The 24685-nt window shown below is 41.1% G+C and overlaps 1 protein-coding gene across 10 annotated transcripts in view; it reads right to left on the minus strand.

The window, feature by feature from the left end:
* The window catches only part of RYR3 (ryanodine receptor 3), a 568796-nt gene that overhangs the window by 310192 nt on the left and 233919 nt on the right, over nucleotides 1-24685 (minus strand). For all 10 annotated transcript variants that reach the window (XR_014810912.1, XR_014810914.1, XR_014810913.1 and 7 more), the window contains exons 4-9: nucleotides 20023-20097; nucleotides 17598-17676; nucleotides 10726-10838; nucleotides 9705-9804; nucleotides 6229-6322; nucleotides 1252-1326 (exon numbers count right to left, since the gene is read on the minus strand). Coding sequence is in view for 6 of the 10 variants with exons in the window: in XM_084969350.1 (XP_084825476.1) it covers nucleotides 1252-1326; nucleotides 6229-6322; nucleotides 9705-9804; nucleotides 10726-10838; nucleotides 17598-17676; nucleotides 20023-20097 (536 nt within the window). In the remaining 4 variants the exon portion in view is untranslated. The remainder of the gene's footprint in view (nucleotides 1-1251; nucleotides 1327-6228; nucleotides 6323-9704; nucleotides 9805-10725; nucleotides 10839-17597; nucleotides 17677-20022; nucleotides 20098-24685) is intronic.

Consider the following 24685-nt stretch of genomic DNA (forward strand, 5'->3'; position numbering starts at 1 on the left):
ATAGTTACATATAGTTATATATATAGTTACATATATATAGTTATATATATATATATTTTTTTTAAAGTCCATTCAACAAGAACCAAGCCTTAAGATCCTGAAAACAAGAGTGTGTTACTATAAGAATGTTAACAGGCTTAGAAGAGAACATAAATGCCACAAGCCATCTAACAAGTGGGTGCCCCTTAAAACCAATATTCTTTCAAACAGCCATCTCCAGAGTTTCTCAGTAAAAAATCTGAATGTACTTGTGTGTGTGTGTGTGTGTGTGTGTGAGAGAGAGAGAGAGAGAGAGAGAGAGAGAGAGAAAAGCTCTAATATTTTCTCCTAATCTCCAATGAATTATCTTGAGGACCCCTTGGGAGAAATCCACCTCTCCATTAGAGATACTTTTACTTTGAACAAGAGACTTAATTTGAGCAGGGAGGCAGTGAGCAGAGAACTAGGGGGAAAGTCAGAGAAGGAAAACCAAAGATGGCAACATGGACCTTCCTCTCTTACCCCAAGCAGTTAGCTCTAGCCTAACTCATGATCTCTCTCAGCAAGATAAATGTTCAGAGCATAACTGGATCCCCCCTTCTGCAGTTTGATGTTTAGAGATGCCATGTTTTTACTCAAGTACCTGTTTCCAAAGTCCAGCCTCCTATTCTGTGTATCCAGGTACAACTGTTTCTGACAAGGTCTAGCAAATACGGTTTCCTACAGAGCTACGCTTCAAGTGATGTTTCAGTCTTCCTCACCTCATGCCATCACAGCTACCATTCTGCCACTTAAAGCTAACTTTGCCCTGGAGCCAACAAGGCTACTGGGAGCAGGAAGACTTACCTGAGTTCCAGAGAATCTATTTTAAAAAATAAAATAAATGGGAGAAGAGCTTTGGTGCCTTTTGGTGGACATGTCTGTACTTGCCTTTTGTAACATAGCCACTGCAAGGGCACCAAGCGTCAGGAGCTGGGTTCAAGGCAGCAGAGCTCATTGGCTTCCAGGTCAATACAGAGGTCTTGGAAATCCTGTGTGTGTGTGTGTGTGTGTGTGTGTGTGTGTGTGAGCACGTGCGTGTCAGGGTGTGTATTTTGTTCTTTAAAAACAACAACAACCACAAAGTCACAGACATTTCAGAATGTAGCTCTTGGCCAAGGAACTTCTGAGAGGTTGCCAAGTAATGTGCGGAACAAATGAACTATGTAGGACAGTGGATTGTCCTGAAAAGGGAAACAATCTTGAAAGAAGGCCACCCCGACCCTCCATTACCTTATCCGAAGGGGTTCTACTCTCCACAATGATCTGGCTCTTGTGCCAGCTCCTCCGGCTTCGTAGAATATCCTCCTGTGAGCAGAGTTGGAGATTAGCCCTTCTGTGCCTGATACTGATCAACACGGGCAGGGAACAACTGATGCTGATCAACACGGGCAGGGAACAACTCCCTGCAGAGGCTGCTCAGAACCCACTGTATTTCTAATTTCTAAGCCCTCTTGGAGTCAGGAAAATGAGAAGCAAGAGTCAAAGGAAGGTATAATTTTCCAGTCCCTTATAAGGGGAGAAAAAGTGCTAAAGGGGGGATTACTGCTCACCACACACAGGCCATGGACACCCATGGACCGTCACATGTACAATGAGAGGATCACCGTCATTTCCACATCAGGACTTCAAACAGCCCAGTCACACATCATCAGACCTGAATACGCCAATTCTTTCATATTAAGCTCTCAGATACAGTTTCACATCTTTAGAAAATATATTTGCACTTATAAAATTTATACATAGGACAGTATGAATTCATTTCCATTATTCTAAGAAGCTTGGAAGAAAGCTTTATACATATTGCCATAGTGTTCATGATTTTATTATTATATTGTTGTCTCCTTTCCCTGCATTGATGATCGTCTTCTAATGTGTTTTTAACTAAAATGCTGATTTTGGAATAACTCTAGATTTATAGATGACAAAGATAGTACAGAGAGCTCCCGTTCAGTCTGTTTCTCCTAATATTAACATCTTAACTTACTATAGCACAGGTGTCAGAATTAAGAAACCAGTATCAGCACATCATTAGCAACTAAACACAAGACTATGTGGATTTCACCAGTTTTCCTATTAACTTTTTTTTTTTCCTGTTCCAGGATTCTCGTCAGGATGTTACATTGCATTTAGTTGTCATATCTTACCTGTTTCCCTTTGGTCTGTTGGTTTCCTTATTTTTCATGACTTTGACACTTTTAAGGAGTATGGGTCAGGACATCCATAAAATCCCTCAAGTAGGGTTTGTCTGATGTTTATATGATGATTAGTAAAGTTTGTTTTTCTTAATCCATACAATAGGGACCAATCCATCTATGTCACAGATTATAAGGAATTAAATGAACTATCCTAGTTTAATGGTATGTCTCTTAAACAAACAGTGGTCCATCCCTGAGTTACCTGGTACAATGAATCCAGGCACTTTCTGAGAATTTCATGACCTTAGATCAGAACTGATCATTTGCCTGCATTTAATTTCACTAGTTTAAAATCCTACCTCTACTATAAAAGGTTTGTACACATCACAATTGTATTACTCAAACTCCCAAAGAATCTTGATCTAAATTTTAAGACAATCAGGTAATCAATAGAGAGGAAGAGGAAATGTGTAGTAATTATTTCCTCCTCTTGAGAAGTAATATAATTGTGGGCTGATTAAAAATATGGGCTTGGGAGTTAGGCAGACCTGAGTTTGACTCTATTAGCTGTGTGACCTTTTGTCAAATCCCTCAAATCTCTGCATCAGCTTCCTCACCTATAAAATGATCCTAAAAAGGGCATTTAAGTCATAAAATGCTTGTGAGAATTGAATTTATGTTTTTTGGTTTTTTTTTTTTAAGTCATGAATGTGTACAAAGGAGTTCTCATCGTTGCTCAGTGGTTAATAAACCTGACTAGTACCCATGAGGACATGGGTTTGATCCCTGGCCTCTCTCAGTGGGTTAAGGATCTGGCATTGCTGTGAGCTGTGGTGTAGGTCCCAGACGTGGCTCAGATCCCACGTTGCTGTGGCTGTGGCATAGGCCAGAGGCTACAGCTCTGATTTGCCCCCTAGCCTGGGAACTTCCATATGCCATGGGTGCGGCCCTAAAAAGACAAAAAATAAAAAAATTTTTAAAAATCAATGTGCACAAAGATGTTCATGGATGTACAAAATACTATGTATTGTGCATTTATCCAAATTTTATATAAATATAAATGTTCATAAACCTGTAAAGAACATACATAGAAAGCTACATTACAGGGTTTAGAAACAGAATAAAACATATCAACAGTGGTTATCTTTGGGTGGTGGGATTAAAGAAGATACTCTAAACCCTTTTCAAATGCACGTGCTCTCAGGAAATAGGTAGTAAATATTAAGAAAGACACCCCATGCTACTTTAGAGCTCCAACACCCCAGGTATCTCTTTGCCAGGCTCAGAATGGTAATGATGCTGCACTGACCTAGCCCCGTGGGAAAATTTGTTGAGATTTTCACTGATGCTTCTTTATCCTCTGTGAGAAGGGTCTCTTGGTTGGAGCGGGTGAAGCAGGTCATCCTAGGTCACTGGTTTGAGAACTCTCTCCCTCTGACATCTAAAGAATTCTAGAAGGTTAGTCCTTCCCACCTATACGTGCAGGCGGTTTGCTCCATTTAATCTTGCAAGGTTACAGAGGTTGAAACAACTTGTTCCCGTTCTCTGAAACAATTACCCAAGGAGAGAAGGCGGGTGGGTGGTGAGCTGAGGTGCTTTGAAAGCTTGGCTGACAGCTTAGCCTTGGCTTCAATAAGTTAAGTGACTTACCCCAGGGTGCTTGACAGGCCCGAGGCAGAGCCAAGGATCAGAGCTCAGAATGTTAGATTATTCTTTTGGCTTTGCACACCCTGGGACAGTCGGCCTCTCCCTCTAGCCAGGCTGCTCTCAGGCTTTACAAGGAATAGAAATTATTTCCTCCGGAAAGTCAGCCCCATTACAGTAGAATCACTTGCATGTTTTAATGGCTGTGGGGACCTTTTACTGTATTCTCAATTTCCTAATCCTTTGTGTTCTCCCAAATTTTGGTATTCCTGGCCATCATGGCCAGTTCTGAGGGTTTACCTGATGACATACGACAAGGATGAGGCTTACCACTCACCTCACCTAGGCAAACCATGCCAAACCATCCTGTTTTGATTGAGAGACCAGTTGCTCCAGAAATTCGAGTTCCAGTATAATGAACAACTGCTTACTCACCTAATCTCAACCCCTTCATGCTTCCTTATAAAGGAATGGAACAGACTTTTTGTGTTTATCTGTCAAATAGTTTTTCCGAAATAAACTTTAGACAATGTGGAATCCTTCGCCAAAGGAAGGCAACCTTTGCTCTTAACTCAGTGATGGCATGCACGCCTCATTCAGGGAATTCCTCTCCCTCTGTTTCATTCTCTTCAGCATCTTATTTCAAATGCTTGTCCAGCCTTTCCTTTTGGTTAGGATCTTGTCGAACCACTCAGTGGGAATGCCTACCAAATAACAAGCTTCTCCAAGTAAGTAGCATGGTTTCTGCCTAGGCTGCTCCAATTTCGATCTAAACTTAATGACAGGGGCATGTGGGTGTGTGTGCTGCGGAGGTGGGGGAGTAAAGGGTCATGCACAGGTTATCATTTCAATTTTTCCCAAATCCCTGTCCTTAAAAGAACAATAGGGATGGGAAGAAAGAACATGTGAGTTCCCATGTCCTCCATCTTAGATGTAGCCAACTCTGCAAAACCTACACAATTTCTTTATCCACCTGTAAGCCTTCCCCTTATTGTGGCAGAATTGGGTATGAAAGAGACATTTCCTGAGCTATTCCATAGTTTCACTGTTTAAAAAAAAAATCACATTGGAACAGGATCACGTGACCTTATTTAGTGTAGGGAATCATTAATTCCAAGCAAAATCAGGTCAGTCTAACTTCTCTACTCAGAGATAACTGTCATCCCTGAACCAGTGCCAGGGAGGCAGTGAGTGAATTATTCAAACCCTTGCTGTAGGTCAGTGCTTTATGTGCCCCAGACAGTGTTCTGGGCCATAGCTGGTTCTCATGAAGGGATACACAGAGGATGGAGTCAGTAGGAAGAGGCTCAGAACAATAAAGTATTAGATACCACCCCTGGATAGTTTCTAAGATGCCCAGTAACACACCCAAGTGCATTGCTCTTGGGGGTTCTTTAAAACATAAAATAAGGAAGGAGCCCTAGCTGGAGTGTCAGCATCTCTGGTCTTCAGGCTCTGATGTGAAACCCTCCAGTGTGTGACCTTTGGCAGGAGCCTGACTTAGATGATTTCTAGGTCGTGTGTTTGTGATCCTGTGCATGTAATTGTGTGGATGTGATCCTGCATTCTCAACAAAGGCAGTTAACAAGGTTCTGGTAGGTGTCATGCAAAAACAAGGAATGTATTATTACCAGGCAATAAGACTCATTGTTTCCCCAAGTTCAGCTGAATTTGTATCTGAGATCTTATTTTTTAAAATATATCAGAGTTCCATAGTTACAGGGACCAAGATCGTTATACTCTGTTCCTCTCAATATACACAGAATACTAAAGGATGCTTCCATATGAATTTAAGACCTAGGCTAATATGTTCCATCTCTTGATTTTGAATTTTTGGAAAGCAGCCACTGAGCATATAACAGGGGACCAAAGAAAGCACCATCCACAGTGCCACCCTCTAAATGCTGCCCTTGGCACCATCCTCTGTTAAGTCCAGCTCTGGGTGGATACTGACATCTGACTTTTCCAATCCTACTTGGTGACAAGCAGAATGAAATCACCAAACTTCACCTTAACTACTTGGCACATAAAAGGCGAGTAATTGAAATGATCTGCCTTTGAAGAGCCTGGTGAATAATTTATGTGAGTGCAAAGACGCATCAGAAGGATTATCCTGATTTCCCTGACCAAAATGGGTGCTCTGGCTTACAGTGAATGCCACCAGCAACTCCTTAGATTCAGGAGCAACCAAAGACAATAAAGGATGGAGAAGCATTACAGAATTGCTTGCCAAAGAAGCAGCAAGCGTACAAAGCTATTCTTGTGAGCAAACTCCAGAGCACTGACTTTTCTGTTGTACAAACTGCAACCATGACTGGAAGGAAGTCTGTCAATCAACCAACACAATTCAGCTGTGGCCACATCCAAATGCAAACTCTTTGAGCCATGGGAGACCGGAGACAAGGGAGGGATGAAGCAATTGGCTTACCTGTGCTGGGAATCATTCTGGTCTGTAGATGGTATCGTCATACACTCATCATGACCGTGGAAAAGACGTACTACGTGGCCACCAAGTAGGTATCCTGTAAGAGAATTATATCCTACCAGGAACTGACAGGAAGTTTAATAATGATAACACTGTGTCGAAAAGGGATAAATTCATGCAGGTCTGAGTCAGTTACGGAAAACACTGAGAGAGAAGCATTTGGGAAATGATGGATTCCATGAATTCAGGTCTCAGGTAGAAAGGAAAAGAATGTCAAAACAATTCTAAAACTGGAAGTTAAATAGAATGTCAGAGTTGAGCAAGTCCAGCCTCAAAAGTGAAGGTGAAAACATTGTCAAGTCATATCATTAAAAGCCAAAAGGTTACCTGAAATAATATAATATTATATATGAATTATGCCTCAATCAAAAACAATGCAACCTTTATGAAGACACACACAAACCCAAAAGGAAATGTAAGTTGCTACTCTTAGGCAGATAACGATTTTCCAATTGTGTAGGGTATAAATATATCCAACACCAAGTTCCTGGATAAACTCTTATAACCTGTCTACTTTGTGGCCAGTTCCAAATCCAGCTGCAGTCATCAGAAAGAAAGGAGCTGGGAAGAGGGAACCAACTGTTATTCTGAACTTTCTTGGGAGGAGCTAGTTTTTAAAGGTGTTAAACACAGATGAAACCTGGGCACTATTCCTACAGCACCAAAGAGAAGGCAGCATGACATTCCAGTGCCCTTAAGTGGACAATCAGAGAGGCAGGTCTCAAGGAGCACTTAGCTTTCAGAATAAGGGAAGGAATCTCAATAGCCATGGAGTGCAGAGATGGAGAGGAAACAATGAACTTCAAGGACGCAATGACCAACTAGTCTTCAAATAAATTGTGAGCCGCCATTTAAAGAACACAGGTGCAGGATAGGGTCCCAGTCTGAGCTTTCCCTTGTATGGAGAAATGGAATTTATTATCCTTATGAATTAAAAAATTCTCCAAGCTAGTCTCTTCTCAGGAGACATATGGACTTAACGAGGCTCAATGTCTGTATCGGGAGTTTGAGAAAATCTCATAATTAGATCACATTAGGGGCTGCCAAACTATTTTGGGTGCTGGATTAAAACAGTAGGAATGAGAAGTCATGGCAGAGGAGAAAAGGGTGTTATCAGTGCATCTTGTGCAGAGACAGTCTGATAGTCCCTAGTTTCTTTATTTTTTTCATCCAGGGGAGGCAAGTTCTTTGTAAACATCCCTCAAATATTTAGAAGTCATTTTCCTCTCACTGTCCTACCATTTCCAACTGTATACTTTTCTGCCGTAAAATAATTCATGATGTCCTGTAGAATTGTTAACAGCCAAATTATTTAGGAAATTAAACCTTTCCATGATCATGCTCATGATTAAACTCTCCATCATCTCACGATGGTGAGGCCATGCTCCATCTGGAACTTATTCATTACAGTCCTCAGACTTCTCCAGTCAACATTCTATTCACACAGAGATAGACTGCCAAGTGCTGGCGCATCTCAACATTTCTTAATTGAAATACACCAGGGAAAGAGTCAGAAAAGAAGGGTCTTGTGCAGAATCACTCACTCTCTCGAGGGCTGAAGTGGGTTCCCACCAGCAGGTGCTGGGACAGCCTTGTCCACAGAGTCAGAAGCCTCAAGTGAACAACTACCCAGGCTCTATCACAAGCACACTCAACACTTCTAAAAGCATCCTGTGAAGTGATTTGCACTTAATTAATATCCACAAGCCCTCTTTGGGGACCAGGCAACGATTTTATGCCTATGGTGGAAATGAAAAAAATTAATGAGGAGAAGATTCAGTCACAACTTTCTTGAGGAAGGAGCTCCCATCCTGGCTCAGCAGTAATGAACCTGACTAGTATCCATGAGGATCTTGACTAGTATCCAATTCCTGGCCTCACTCAGTGGGTTAAGGATACAGTGCTACCAAGAGCTATGGTGTAGGTTACAGACGCTGCTTAGATCCCACATTGCTGTGGTTGTGGTGCAGGCCAGCAGCTGCAGCTCCAATTCGACCCCTAGCCTGGAAACTTCCATATGCCACATCTATGGCTGTAAAAAAACAAAAACAAAACAAAATAAAACTTCATTAAGGAAGATTTTAACCCAAGGTTTCTTGATTCCTGATGGAAAGGGAATGATCGATAGTAGACTTAGAGTGGTTGGTGAATTTTGGTGTGAAAGAAGAGAGCTAAACATACCCTGCTTTTGAAAAGCCTGTCACCAGTTGCAAAAGAGTCAAATACATGCTATGTCCTGATTATTCAATTTGGCAACAATGCCTCCTAAAACTTGGGTATCCCCTTGACAACTCTCAGTTTTCCCTCTATTTTGCAACATCATCTCATAGAATCGCATTCCAAGTTTGAACTACTAGGCTTAAGATTTAAAACAGGGTTAAAGCCTATGACATAAGTCTTTTTAAAAAATACTGGACTCACTCTCACAGATATAGCGAACAGACTTGTGGTTGCCAAGGGGGAGAAGGTGTGGGAGTGGGGGGAGGACTGGAAGTTTGGAGTTAGCAGATGCAACCTATTATATATTAGATGGATAAACCACAAGGTCCTACTGTATAGCACAGGGAGCTATATTCAGTATCCTGTGATAAACCACAATGGAAATGAATGTGAAAAGTGTATATATATGTTTAACTGAGTCTCTTTGCTGAACAGCAGAAATTAACACAACAGTGTTACTCAACTATACATCAATAACATTTTACAAATTCTGATCTTGCCACAAATTGCTAGAATGTAATGTGATAACCCATAGGTCATTGACATCTGATTATTCTGTTCAGCTGTGATATTACCCATGATGAAGGTAAGGCCAGTCAGTGTATTTATGATATAACTTGAAAGGTGTATTGACTTTCCGGCTCCAAGAAATAGGATATGTTGAGCAAACTTTGATGATCTTACTTCTAAGGTGAAAATAAAGTACTGAGAAAATACCATTTGTTATTTTTAAATGGCCTTCCATAAATACAAGCAAAAACAAATGGCCAAACTTCCATTTATGATAGAGAAGGTCCTTCTCTCACCTGTATAGAGAGATGCATTGGGGAGAAATAGAAAAATATTACCTTCTTGGCAATAATGTCTTCTAAAACTGAAGCTGCTAAGGTCTGTATATGTACAACCATAAATAAAAATGAAAAGTCAGTGAAAAAAGGTACATTTCCAGGTCCTGAATGCACACGGTTCCAAAGCAATGGTGGACTCAGAAGGATTGAAGATAATGTCAGCAATGCTCATGTAATTGGAAATCAGAACAGAAAATAATTCACACTAACATCAAAGAAAGGAATTCAAGTGAACTAAAATGTGTACTGAAACATTCAGGTAGGAGCTGGCAAGTCACAAAAAATGTCAGTCTACCCAGGACAAGACAAACAGGCAGGCTGAGGGCTGAATGCACATAAATAAGCTCAAACCTTCTTCGACGCTGCTTCCTGAGCAAGTGGGATGTACATTCCAGAGGGTTTGCATGAAGGAGGCGTCCACTTGTATGTTACCATTTGATATTGAGAGATGCTGCAATAGAAACAGAAATCAGACAGGCTTTAAATCTCTGGGCCAGTCCTGACGAAAGCAGCGCCCCTAGAATTTCAAGGATTAAATTATACACTGTTACTGTTGTCAGGCTCTTTCTACACAGCCTGAGGGAGAGTGCTCCAGCCCATCTAGAAGCAGCTTCAAAATGGGACACTTGATTCAGGAAGAAGAAGCATTGGGCCACAGAGGTGGCAGGCAATCATTGACTGCATTCCCTCAGCTGGATCTCTGGTGCAACAGGAAGTTATAAAAATGCCTATTCTTGGTAGGAAAAGGGAACTCACAAATAGGAAAAATTACTCCAGCTTTCGGTATGGGCAAAGTAACAATCTGCTGGCAGGATTGGCGCTGATAAGCTTAAAAACTTTTCTCTGACATTGTTCTGATCTGCAAGGTATCCCCTGCACCCAGCCCCCTGCAAGGGCTTGATGTCAACGATGCTTGCCCAGTACCACTCCCAGGTGCAAAATTTCACCTGTCTTCCAACCACTATGACATCCAACATCCCACATGCTGAAACATGCACAGTTTTCTTTCTTCCTCCAACCTAAGCTGATGTTTCTCTATCCAGCTCTTTCTGATTTGTTCTTCATGGGTCAAGAACTAAAACATAGAATAAACTCAGAGGAATGGTAGCTAACATGTAAATAGCTGGCTTTCTCAGGAAGTGCCTGGGGGCATTTAAACAGTTTGCTGGCAACAGTACTTTAAAAAAAAATAACTTAACAGTTACAGCCCAGGCCCCATGATAATATGACAAATGAGAGAATTTAACCACCTCTGAGGCACATAAAGGCGTCTTATCCTACCCAACCTGATATGGCTCTGTTCTCCTTGGCTGTCTCTTCCTAAAGGAAACCATTCTGAGAATGAAAGATGCTTGTGTTAGGAGGTACTTACAAGGTATCTTTCAGAGGACACGCTGACAAGGATGAGGTCATCGCCAATTCGAACCTTTTCTCCCTCAGACCTCTGCTTGGAAGCGGGATGTATGGTCCACCAACAGGCTTCTCCTACACAAAGGCTCCTTGAGTTAGTGGTTGCTTCATAGAAGCCAGTGTCCCTAATTCTTTGCCTCATCCTCTTTCCTCCTGATGAGAATCTCAAACACACACACCCCCCCACACACAGGCGGGTGTGTGCACGCATACTCCACACCTCAATTTCTATTTATCTATAAGCATTCCAGGTACCCTACATCTACTCTTGATGATGTTTATCATGTTCATTTTCTCTAGAGACAGAAAGACAGTGTTTGGAAAAGAGTACTGGAGGCCAGAGACTTTAACAGTCTTGGAGTATTTTTTGATAAAAATAGAATAAGGCTTTCTTCATAGGCACCTACCAATCTTCAATTGACTTCATTGATCTACTGACTCTTTATAGACTTATCTTTGCTCCACCTCTTCCTCATAAAATTCTAAGTCATCAGTAATTCCCTCAAAAGAATCAGATTTTCACAAGGCCTCCATCTACAGGGACTAACACAACAGGTGAGAGATAAATAGCACGAAGAAAAATTGGGATTTTGGAAAATGGAATGTAGATAGATGCATGTAGACAAGAGAAAGCTGAAACTAAAATATTTAGGTAAGAACACAGATGAAAAGTCAATCTTAAGAAATTAGGCCATTCCTGGAGTTCCTACATGGCTCAGCCGGTTAAGAACCTGATACTGTTTCGGTGAGGATGTGGGTTTGATCCCTGGCCTTGTCCAGTGGATTAAGGATCTGGTGTTGCTGCAAGTAGTGGCATAGGTTGCAGATACAGCTTGGATCTTGTGTTGCCCTGGTTGTGGTGTAGGGCCAGCAGCTGCAGCTCTAATTCAACTTCTAGCCTGGCAACTTCCATATACCATGGGTGCAACCATTAAAAAGAAAGAAAGGAAGGAAGGAAGGAAGGAAGGAAGGAAAGGAAAGGAAAGGAAAGAAGGAGGAAGGAAGGAAGGAAGGAAGGAAGGAAAAAAAAAAGGCTATTCCTGCTACATTTTCCCCAAAACTTTTCTGGAATTAGAGGTAAAAATTCCTTGGGAAATCAAGCATAGAAGATAGCATTGCAAACAGCAGGATCAGCTAAAAGTTTTAAAGAAGTATTTAACCTTCTGCATCCTTTTCTCTGTCCTGCACACCAGGTGACCCTTTCTCCTCTCTAATTTTCCTCTACAGAAAATTAGAAGTTAAATCCATGGAGTGACCAATCATGAGAGGTCTTGTTTTGGAAATATCAGGTACTATCAAACAAGGAAATGAAGGATATTGCTGAAAATGGAGAATAATTAAAATTCTATGCCCTGATCAGTAAAACCACAGATCCTATCCTTTTGTCTCCATTCCTCAGCTTCCAGAATGCCAACTATGATGCTGACCTTCCCCCATCCAAATCTGAAGATCATTTCAGGGAATTCAAGCTACCCAATGTGAAAGATAAGCAGCACTGGAGTTCCGGTCATGGTGCAGCAGAAAGGAATCCAAAGAGGAACCATGAGGTTGAGGGTTTGATCCCTGGCCTCACTTACTGGGTTAAGGATCCAGCGTTGCCATGAGTTGTGGTGTAGGTCGCAGACGTGGCTCAAATATGGTGTTGCTGGGGCTGTGGTGTAGGCTGGCAGCTATAGCTCCTATTAGACCCCTAGCCAGGGAACCTACATATGCTGCAGGTGCAGCCCTAAAAAGCAAAAAAAAAAAAAGGGGGGGGTACTGGACAACTCAGGTGAAATGCTTGGGGTCCTTGCTAGATGACTCCAAAGTGAAGCTTAAGAGATGGCAAGCCACTGTCTCGCAGTCCGTGCTTCACGTAGGCTTCTACCTTTACTGCCTTAACCTAAGTCAGCATCAGCTGGGACCAACGACTACCTGACATTTAAGGTGAGTTTCTAACATGAACCACAGGAACAACCCAAAAAGTGGGAAAGGGAAAAAAACAAAGATTACAGAGATTGGGTTGTGATGATGATCACTGTACAAATAAATGTAATAAAATTCACTGAGTTAAAAAGAATTACAGAGAACCAAAGGTAACTTCAAAAAATCTTAATCATCTTAGAGAGATAAGAAAAAGTAACATTCAGGAAGCAGCTATGAAGTATCTGTGCAGACTCTCTTAAAGAAAACCTCTGATTCTGAAAAAGAGAGAAACAAGAGGGATATAGGGTAAAGTTGAAAAATTTTCCCAAGAAGGAGAATGAGGAAAAACAGATTAGAAACAGGACTGGAAAAAAAATGAGATACTCAATCTAGAGGATTTCCGGAAAGAAAGAATAGTGAAAACAAAGGGAGGAAATTGACAAAGAAATAGTATTAAAATTTCCCCAAAGCTGAAAGATAAACATTTTCACATTGAAGAGTCCCACAGAGCCCCTAGCACAGTGAAGAATGGACACACACACCCGGGTCCTCTCCTGTGACACTTAGAACAAGAAGGATCCAGGCCAAGTCACAGCACTGTGGAATTACAGACATCAGGGCAAAAGAGAAGATACAAAGAGTTCTCAGAAAATATACACAAGTCACACACAAAGTATCAGGAATCAGAATGTAGACATGACAACAGCTAGCCCATAAGCTAGAAGAAAACAGAAGAAAACCTTTAGAGAGTTGAGGGGAAAAAAATATTTCTAATGTAGAATACTGCTGTGAATTTCTCATCTAACTGGAATTAAGAAACTTTCTGGGAATGATTTACCTCCCATGGATCTTTTTTCTAAAAGCTTCTGGATAATGGGCTCTATCAAAGCTATGTGATTAAACCAAGGAGGGAGAAAAACATGAGATCCAGGGAACACAAGATCATGGAGAGAGGAAAAAGGAATTTCCTAGACAATGGTGGACCTTCTAAGAAGATGAAACTGATAAAATAGCTATTGTGATTGAATCTAATCAGGAAAGAGTTTCTGTTCTAGAGGACAGTTTAGAAATGAACAACTGGGTCACAGAAAATAGAGCCACAAACAAGGCAATTAACTCCTGAAAACCTCAAAAGTTAATACAATGAAGTGAACTAATCATAGTATATTATGAGTTTTATTTGCAAATCAAATTCAGAGCTATAGCAATGTAAGTACTTAATATTGATTTGGTAGTTAACATAAAAAATAGATGCAAATATATTGGGAGGATGGAAAGAGAAGACAGGAGAAAGCTAAATTTTTATTATTCATTTAGGACATCTATAGATCATACCTAATCTGGAAAGAATAACTGAATAGCAGGAAACTGGATGACTCAGCCACAAGTGGGGAACATACCAGAGGTGTTGAAAGTGGATGCCCCTGAGAGGCAGGAATCCAGAACAGGGAGGGGTGGGGCAGGGGATTGATGTTTTCAATAGGCATAAAAGCATTGTTTCTCTTTTTAAACTACAGACAGGTATTACTTTGATTTACTTTGGTCAAATAAATGTGACCATTTGATTACATTTTGGCCACGCCCATGGCATGTGGAAGTTCCTAGGCCAGGGACTGTACCTGTGCCACAACAGTAACCAGAGCCATGGCAGTGACAACACCGGATCCTTAACCTGCAGAGCCACCAGGGAACTCCTGATTACAGTCTGATTAAACTTAAAATGTTGTAACAGAAGAAGCTGGTCTCTACATTTGAAGGGGAAAGTGACATGTATATCCATTATGTGCTCTGGACCACTGAGGAGAACTGGGATGAAGAGGTCCTAAAAGGTGCATGGGAGAAGAGCATCCTTGTTCTCTCACCCTCTCCTGGCAACAGCCATAGGGATGGGGCCGGTCCACAGTCAATAGGATATGTATGGGCCAGTGGAAGGTTCTAAAACACCTACCAACGCTTTTAGTGTTTTTTTTTTTTTCTTAATTCTAAAGCTATGTATAAAATGAAAACAATCAGAAAACTTTTGAAAGGAGAAAAAGAACCCAATAAGCAAAATCAAGGTCAAAAGGGTCCCCAGTTCTGTTAGGTCAGTCAAATCATTTATCATCTACTGTGTAGGCAAAAAAGTTTCCAGAAATATTCAGGAAACTGCTTTCAAACTTCTATTTACATTTCCCTAGAGAGTCAACTCAACTCTGATTTTCTAAGCCAAGAGCTTTCTGAGCCAAAAGCATGTTCACAGAATGACCTGGGTGAGGATCAACGCTAGTCTGTTGGTTCCCGAGCAAATTTTCTCCTGAAGTGAGAAGACCCACCGGGCCATACTGAACCATGTCTGAGCTGGATGAGCCTCTCCTGCTTCCTCACAAATACCAAGATGGCCTTCTTCAGGGAGAATACAAAAGGGCTTGGGGGAGTTCCTGTTGTGGCTCAGAGGTTAACAAATCTGCCTGGCATCCATGAATATGCAGGTTTGATCCCTGGCCTTACTCAGTGGGTTAAGGATCTGGCATTGCCATGAGTTGCGGTGTAGGTCACAGACATGGCTCAGATCCTGCGTGGCTGTGGCATAGGCTGGCAGCTACAGCTCTAATTCAACCCCTTGCCTGGGAACCTCCGTATGCTGTGGGTGTGGCCCTAAAAAGCAAAAACAAACAAACAAAAAAAGGGCTTGGGGGCTAGAGAGGTAAATACATTATTTTAGCCTCTAGGTTTTCATCAACACCTGGTTGACCCTTTTCCCTGGGTCCTTCTGCCAAATTCAGCTTCTCATCAGCCAGCTTGAACTTGGATTGGTGAATGTGTTTCCCTTGCCTGTCAGCAGAATTCACACCAAGTCTGATTTTAGGAATTTAAAGGAAAAAACAAATGCTAGAAAGAGTAATATTCTCTATTGCTATTTCCCTCTTTTCTATTGGAGCCTCTCATAATTAAACAAAATAGATTTCCCAAATACATGATTAGAAAGTGGTTATTTCTCAATTTCTTCTTAACTCTCAAAAAGTCCAAAGTCATTTTACTGGTATAAATAGAAGAGCCACATATGACTTTTCCAATTATGTGCTCCATGACTGATGGCTGGTTTATATTTAGCGGTCAACTTACACTCAGCATGTGTCGCACTTCACTCATTTTGTAATTTTCAGCAAAGGTTGACAACACCTTAGAGGAAATTATATTTTCAGAATAACACTTTAGCTGAAAACAAAGCAACCTCAAATCAAATTCAAATATAATCTTATTTTAGGAAAAGACACCTAATGGGCAGAGGCAGGCTTGCTCTTTTGCTCTGTACAAAAAGGAGAAGAGGAGGAGATGAAGGGGTTCTCCTTATTCTTGGAAACCACTGTGCATGATGTAGAAACAGCAGGTGCACAAGGGTTAAACTCTTAAATATTTTTTTTTTCTACACCATCTGTAAAATCAGACAATCTGGATCATTGCCTTATCAATTGATGTAGTTTTAGAATAACCCCATGGACTTTGTCCTTTGGCCACCCAACAATGAGACTCCTCTTCTATCTGGGGGCAAATGTCATGTTATTAAAGACTGTCTCCAAGTTACACTCTACCTGCGGTTGTGACCTAGGCTGTTTGCTCTTCCTTGGCCTTTGTTCCTGGCTTTTTTCTAAGCCAATGGATCAGCCTCAGAGAAAGTCTATGCAACATAATTCCAAGTAAGCTCTTGTTTTGTTTGACTTAAGCAGTTTCTGCTATTTACAAACAAGAATTCTGATTTGGTATATATGCCCAATCTCTAAAAGAAGAAGACATTACATATGTAATGCCCTTGACATAGATTGTCCATGAATATTTCCAGCAACAGGGAGCATCCTTCATTCTGAGGCTGGCTGTTCCTCTTCTGGATAACTTCAGATATTACAAAGTGGTTTCCTTCAATGTCTATATGCTGCTCCATTGGCCTTTGGCATAACCCACAGCAAGTCAGCCCCTTCTTTGATACTATAACTATAAATATTGGTTGATAGTTATCTTGGTCCTCCATTCTTCTTTTTTGGTTTCTAGGGAGAACTTGCATCATCCTGGTCACCCCCTTCATTAAGATCCACCACTTTACAGTCATTATTTTTGATTGAACTGGAAAAAAAAAAAAAAAACCCAGAAAACTACCAGTGTTTGCCAAAGTACATGATGTATACGGCACTGGTGATAGAGGACAATTAAATAGCACTGAATCATACACTAAGAAATTTCTTGTATTACTCTTAAGTCCTCTGATTCTATCATAAAGTATTCAATTTGGAGCTTGTGTGTCATGAACACTTTTCTAGTATTTGCCAGCATCTCTTCAATGATTTAGTGACATTGTTTTCTTTATATTTACTTTACAGCAAGCAATATCAGTTTTCCACTTACAGCAATGATTTTAATTTTATCTATAAATTTTTAAGTACAAAAGTAAGTTAGTTTAAGGAAAAATATAAAATAAATGATAACAAAGGTGATGCCCAGGAATGGCAAAAACCATTACGGTGCATGTCACTGACTGACATTTGGGAAAAACGGCTTTAAAAATGGCTGGTTTACTGTAGAATAAAATGGGACTACTCTTTTGATCTAGACACTATATATACTTCATTATGTAAACATGTTATTTTTGTTTTCTAGCAGTTATTCATTGCCTTTGGTTTTTTATCAGGAATAACTTCTCCTCTTGTTTTTCAATATCTAACCCTAAACACTGTTTTTCTTTGAAACACTGGCAGACTGTGGCTAAAGCATTATGTTCTCATTCTTAGTTCCTATGTTTTTATTACACATACTTTTTAAAAAATTAGTCTCCAAAGTTTTATCAGACCTATTTCTTGACTATGTTGTTTTGAACCCCCAATGAGTAGCATTCTGTATCTTCCTCTAAAGCCCTTAGCCCAAGACTCCACTGTAACAGGAGACCTGGGTGTGCTGACTTACCTGTGGCATGTTCCCATAGACCTACATCAAAGGCAAGTTTATCTGTCTGGGATCTTGATGTAGTCAAACATGTTAGATACTGTGGAAAAAGAGCAGATGCTAGTGAAGTCATACTCCTGTCAAATCTTGGCATCTCACCACTAGTTGGCTTTCAGTTGTCAATCTCAACATTGAGCTACTATGGAAAGGGTTTGTTTATCTTGTTCATTACTACAAAGCTTATAGGATATATTTTTATAATGTATTTAAAACCTCAAAGATGATTCTTATTTGACAATCCAGTGATTTAACTTGTAGGTTTATATGTTATAGAAATAAGTGAAATATTTGATAGGCTTTAGTTAAAAAATACTCCTAGAGACTTTTAACCTGGGAACGGTACAAGTAGAACATATACAACCAATAATAATGGAAAGATTGATAAACTTTGGTACTTCATTTTATGGAATACTATGTTTCCATGCAAAGTTTTTTTTTTATCAAGAGTGTGTAATAGCATGGAATATATACAAAATAGTATATTAGTATAGCTGCCTCATATGCAAAATTTAAATGTCTAGAAACCAGGCTAAAAGGCATTAATTACACCAAACTGAACAACAAGTTGTCTTTGGACAGTGGGAGCCATCGGGATGATGTCCCCATTTCTATTTATTTTCTGTTTTTCAAATTTTCTATGAGCTTAAAACTTCTCAAATAATGTCTTTTTTTTTCTAGTTCCAAAGATACACATGCATGTAAAACTTTAAAACTTTATTAATATCAATAAATTATTAACATTAACTTAATTTAATTACTAAAATATATTAAAATAATTTAATAATGGGAAAAAATCCATGGTCATTTCCTGTTCCTTTGTTAACACGCACAGTGGGTGGTCTTAGCATTAGAATAGGAGGCAGTATGTACTTGGCATATGCTTCCTGAGTTATACCTCAAGTTCTCTGCAGCAGGAAAATAGTCACCACATTGTACCATGTCATCTCAGAGGCTGTATTCTCAGAGCTGCTTCTAAAAGGGACTGTCCATTATAGTCTTCATGTTAACTGTGAGGGGGGGATTTCTTGGGGGAGGGCAACCAATCTAATGACAAATAATATAAACTTTCCTATCTCTACCACAGTGTGAGCCTGAGTTTTCAAAGCCATGAGAAGTGTGCTCTTTGAGCTTTTGCTTATTCTACTTAGGTAGAAAAAGGAGAGGCATGAGGGTTTTATTGACCCTATGGGTAAACACCATATTCTTAAAGATAAAGGATCACCTCTTAATTCTACAGATTGCCAGAGTGCAAAGTTTCCCCACTCTCTCAATGTCCCCATCTCCTGCTCAGATAACCTTCTATTTGGTCATTTCTGTTCTTTGTCCTTTGCCATAAGGGACTCTAACAGATGCATGTTCATGCTGAAAAGGTCAACTTCTTACCAGTGCTCAGGAAAAAAAAATGCTGCAATAAATAAATTATTGAAGAGGCAGCTGTTTTCCCTGCCAATTTGACAGTTCAAGCTTTGAGACGAACTTTGCAGCACACTGCAGGTGTAAATGTGTGAAAATAAAGTCCTAAATTAATGGAACAGTTTTCCACTAGGGCTAGAGAAAGAAACCTTCCTTACAATGATTACAGGTGAGAATGATACATAGAAAACTGGGAGTAAATGTTATTAAAGGTGGCATATATTATACTTCATTGAGATCACAATATTCCTCTTACACTCCCTGCAAAAGAACAGTAATATCTGTATTTTATCAGTTATATTTATTTAAATCTTCAGAAAAAAATTTTCAAGTTACATCAAATTATCACCATCTCAGTTAATTCTGGTTCTAAATCCCTAATTAGCCTGATCTGCTTTCCATGCCTGCTTTGCTCCTTATCTGCCGCCTGCCTCTGGATTAACATAATACCTTCAAACTCTCCCAGGACTGAAGGCACCGGATATCCTCCTCTTTCCTTTAACTAGCAAAAGAAGAAAATGGTCACAAAAACCCCACTTGATGGCTTTTCCCCCTATGCTGGTTATCTTCAGATACTCAAGTAATCAGTTATTTCATGATTTATGTGATCATCAATTTGACAGATATTTTCTGGGCATCAAGTCTGTCAAAGCACTGTACTCGGTAGAATTATATTTAGTTTAAGTAAGTAAGTAAGTAAATACATAAATAAAAAGACATGGCCCTTTTCCTCATGGGCTGGGGAGGAAGGTGGTCAGATACAAAGTAACCACAAATGCCTAATTGCTGAAGGCAGTAAGTTACATGATAGAAACAACCAAGAGAGTCATGTGCTGTAATCGTTTACATTCTGAATTACTCCTGCTGGCTACCTGACCAGATCTAGTGCTGGTTTCCTGCTCTTCCTCCCCCTTTATCTCCCCCCCCCCCCCCCCCCCCCGTTTCATGAAAGCAAACATCTGGATGTGCTTACCATTCCGCTGAAAGAATGCCGCAGGAGAATTGCGTGGCCGTAGAGCAGGGTCCTGTGGCCACCCCCTTGTGCCGCCTGTGGGGAAGGAGGGGGGGGAAATGTCAGGGCAAATCTCAGGGCCAGGGTAAAGCAGCCTGAGGGTAAAGCAGCACAAGAATTCTTGGAAGACAGACTACAAAGAAAAGACCCATCGCGAAGCTCCCAAGGAATTCATTCTAGAAGCGAGTGGCCAGCCTACAGGCGGGGGGAGAGACTGGTGACCACAGCCATGCAACATCCTTGGGAGAGGGTGAGAGGGGCCAAACCTCTCCTCTGAAATGGCCCCTGCCCGGGATCAGCAGAAACCCAGAGCTGTTCTACCAGAGAAGCACGTAAATGAGATAGGTACTGCTTACCTTCCTTTGAAACTTCTCAGAAGCATTCAGAGTGAGAGAGAGAAACAAATGTGATGTAACTACAGCCTAGCGACAGAAAGGCAGCATGAGGGGCAGGCATATGTCACAGTCTGTGCCTTGTGGTCTTTGCCCTTCAAGGCACTGGTGCCTCCTGTCCACTCACTTAAACAAGCCTCTTTACCCAGATCTCACCAATGAGAGATGGTGCTGAAATTGGGACTTTAAAAGCAGAACCAGGGATGCAGAAATAGATCCTCTAGTTGAGGGGCCAGGTTGATGCCCTCTCTCCACCTCACCAGGCAGTTCCACTTGGCTGTTCACTCAGTGGCAACCCCCACAGTGAGAGAGGCAAGAGAGGAAGAAACAGCCCAACATGAAGCCACTTGTGACTACTTCTTGCTTCTCGCCTTATCTGATCCGCACACCATGAGCTGAACTGAACAGTACATGATATGGGACAAATTTTATTTAGAGTTATAGGTGAGTGGGTAACATGAAAGACTGAAATCTACAGAAAATTCTAGTTTGTTTTTTGTTTGTTTGTTTTGTCTTTTCTAGAGCCGCTCCTGTGGCACATGGAGGTTCCCAGGCTAGGGGTCTAATCAGAGCTGTAGCCCCTGGCCTACGCCAGAGCCACAGCAACACGGGATCCAAGCCACGTCTGTGACCTACACCATAGGTCACGGCAATGCCGGATCCTTAACCCACTAAGCAAGGCCATAGATTGAACCTGCAACCTCATTGCTCCTAGTTGGATTCGTTAACCACTGCATCACGACAGGAACACCTAGAAATTTTTCGATATTACCATTTTCAATCTTTTACCCAAACTTCTCCCTGTCATCTTTAACCTGACCTCAGAGGCAGTCAAAAGTTTTTGATCACACACCCCTTTCAGAAAAAAAAATTGCACATAGGCTCCCATCCCCAAATATGCACAAAAAGAGAGTTCAAAGCCTGAGATTAAAATTAATCATGAAGAGAAATTCTAACATTTTCCTTCCATATGCCAAGAGCACCTCTTATGCACCATATTTTATTCAGAGCTACAGAGCAGCAGCCCAAGGGGCTGGGTTGAAGATCTGCTCCATTTCTGTGTCCACCTCCTTCCATCAGAGCCACAGACAATGAACAGGGGAGGCTGGTGGCATGGAGAGAAGGCAGAGGTCTAGATACTATGGCCCGGAGTAATTCCATTTCAATTCTACTTGGATTAACAGAATCACTCTGTCAAAGAGATGATTTTTCATGTCATACAACGAGCCTAAAGAAAAGGAAAAAGATAAATGTGGTATCATGTTTTTTTTTTTTAAAGCTGATAACTATATATAAATGTGGCTGTGCTTTCTCCACAGCTCTGGAAATATTTAAGTGCCCTCCAGATGTTAATACAAGAATTAAATGCTCTTTGCACTGTTTCTGAATTTCTTAAAATTTGAGCTAACTTCAGCTGCTGTATTTACAAATGTATCAACAGCTTATGTTAAAATTAGTCATACTAAATAATTTTTATATTTTGTCAGTTGATATTTTTCCTGTACAGTTATGGTATCACAAGTTAATAGCTCATGACAACTTACGTTGTAGGGTTATGCTCCTGGACTAGTCCTGTGCCTCAAACTTAGCTACTGACTCAATTATGCTTCCCACCGTTAACCATGAGCCACACCTTCCTCCAATTCTTCTTCCTTCCTTCAACTCTGAGAGTCATTGTACGTAAAGAGTCAGGAGATCCTGAGCCCTAGAAGGGACAGTAAGGAGCCTGTGCCCCCCCTTCTCTGGCAATGCTGAAAATATCTCTTGGCCCTCATGGCCTCTATTCTGATTCAACGGAAAAGCAGAAGGACTTAACTCACCTGCTGGGATTGAATGGGACATTGCATGCCAACTCCCTCTACTATGGCAGTGGGTCTTAGATACCTGGGCACATCAGTTTGTTAATACACAGGCTTCTGGACCCCACTCCACAGTGTCTGTTGTATTAGACTTGGGGTAGAACCTAAGAACTTGCATTTCTAACCAGTTCCAGGGAAAGTGAGAGTGATTGATGGTGCTGGTCTAGCGACATTTTGATGATCGTTTCTCTTAGGAATGATCAAACTTCAGTGCCAGAAGCTTTGATAATCACCCTCTTGGCAACAGCCATCACTGGCACACACTATGCATCAGGTGCTTTACACACCATCATAGCTCATTCTCCTAACAACTTCTCAAGGCAAGAATGATTTCATCCACTTGGAACATATGGAATTTGAAACTCGGAGAGGAAGGATCTTGGCAGATGTCACACAGCTGGATGTGGTGGTGGTGGTGGGAATTGAACTCAGAGTTAACTCCAGAACTTGAGCTCATTTCATCCTACTTTTAATAATGCATTCACTTGCCTACTGTGCACCAAACCAGGGTCCACAACACTAGGAAAATCAGGATAGAAAGATACTTCCTCAGCTCCTTAATGAAGGTGAATTGATCGAGCTGGAATAAATGAGCTCTAGTGGGAGTTCCCACTATGGTGCAGCGGAAACAAACCCAACTAGGATCCATGAGGACTCAGGTTCGATCCCTGGCCTCACTCAGTAGGTTAAGGATCCGGCGTTGTCATGAGCCGTGGTGTAGATCATAGACCCATCTCAGATCTGGCATTACTGTGGCTGTGGCATAGGCTGGCAGCTGTAGCTCTGATTTGATCCCAGCCTGGGAACTTCCATATGCCATGGGTGTTGCCCTAAAAAGACAAGAAAAAAAAAAGTTCTAGTCAGAGGGCAGGTACACACAACTACATTATGTACTGTATATGGGCCATCTCATTTTATCTCTTAATTAGTGCTGCAAAATAACAATGGAATTTCTGTTTTACAGAAGGGGAAACAGGCTTAAAGAACTAACTTGCTCAGAGTCATACAGGTTCCAAGGGAAGAGCCTGGAGTTAATAAAGACAAGGGATTTAACCCTACACTCTACTATCTCCCGCTCTGTATTCTGGCCGGAGACAAAACTTGTGTATGAAAAGCCATGTTGCAAATAGAAATGACATCCCTGCTAAAAGAGGTGAAGACAAAGAGCACCAGACCAGACCAAGAGGGTAAGGAGGGTGTTGAAGCACTGCTCTATCAAAAGTAGACCCTAAGTAAGTGAAGTTAGAAAAAGGAAGACAAATAGCATATTATATCACTTATATGTGGAATCTAAAATAGGCACAAATGAATCTATCTACAAATAGAAACAGACTCAGAGAACAGACTTGTGGTTGCCAAGGGGGAGGGGTTGGTAGATGCAAACAATTACATTTAGAATGGATAAGCAATGAGGTCCTACTGTACAGCACGGGGAACTATGTCCAATCTCTTGGGATAGAACATGATTTAGTATGAGAAAAAGAATGTACATATATGTATATGTGTGTATGACTGGGTCACTCTGTACAGCAGATATTGACACAATATTGTAAATCAACTATACTCTAATAAAAATAAAAAAGCAGACCATAATATTGTGATAGGACGGCTGAAATGTAACAACAGTTAATAAAAAAAAATTAAACAGGATACCACGTGGACAAAGTGCTGGCAGCAGAGAGTATGACGTACATGTGGAGACTTGAGGACAATTCATTGGTTAGGACTGGCTTTGATGAAAGGGAACCTTTGGAATTGAGTGGGGATGCGGGGGCAGGGCTGTGAGATTACAGCGGGCTACACCTGACCATTCCAGGCTAACAGGACACGGGGGTGGGTCTCTGAATGGAGAATGTTGCAATCAAAACCATACCTTAGGAAGGTAACCCTGACTGCAAAATGGTAAAGGAACTGGATGCATCAAGCCTGAAGGGCAGATAATATCATTCTCATTCAGTGTCCAGGACAATATAAGGAGAGGGTGTAGCCCCAAAACTTCAGCATCCTCCTTTACCCCTTTCTCTCCTCTCAAGCTCCACAGTCGATCCAAAGCATCTTCAGTGCCACCTTCAAATTACACTCTCTGTCCAACTACTCAGAGTCCCGCTGCTGCCCTGTCTCATCTGGACTATAACAACAGCCCCCTACCTGTGCTCCCTGCTGTACCCACCCCATCAATGGTCTGAGCAAAAGCAGTAGTCAGAGCCATTATTTTAAGAATGTCAATCACATCAGGGTACTTTCTTGCCAAAAACCCCCAATCGCTGCCTTTCATGCTTAGAAGTCCAACATCCTCACCGCAGCTTCTAAGGCTATGCATCAGGAATTGGCAAATTTACCAGATAGTAAATGTTTGTGGCTTTGCATAACGCA

This window comes from Sus scrofa, chromosome 7 (genome assembly GCF_054392235.1).
Source record: "Sus scrofa isolate SSC_HxYL_T2T_F1_AM1 chromosome 7, Sscrofa_HxYL_maternal_Yorkshire_Landrace_v2.0, whole genome shotgun sequence".
In the NCBI taxonomy this organism is placed as follows: Eukaryota; Metazoa; Chordata; class Mammalia; order Artiodactyla; family Suidae; genus Sus; species Sus scrofa.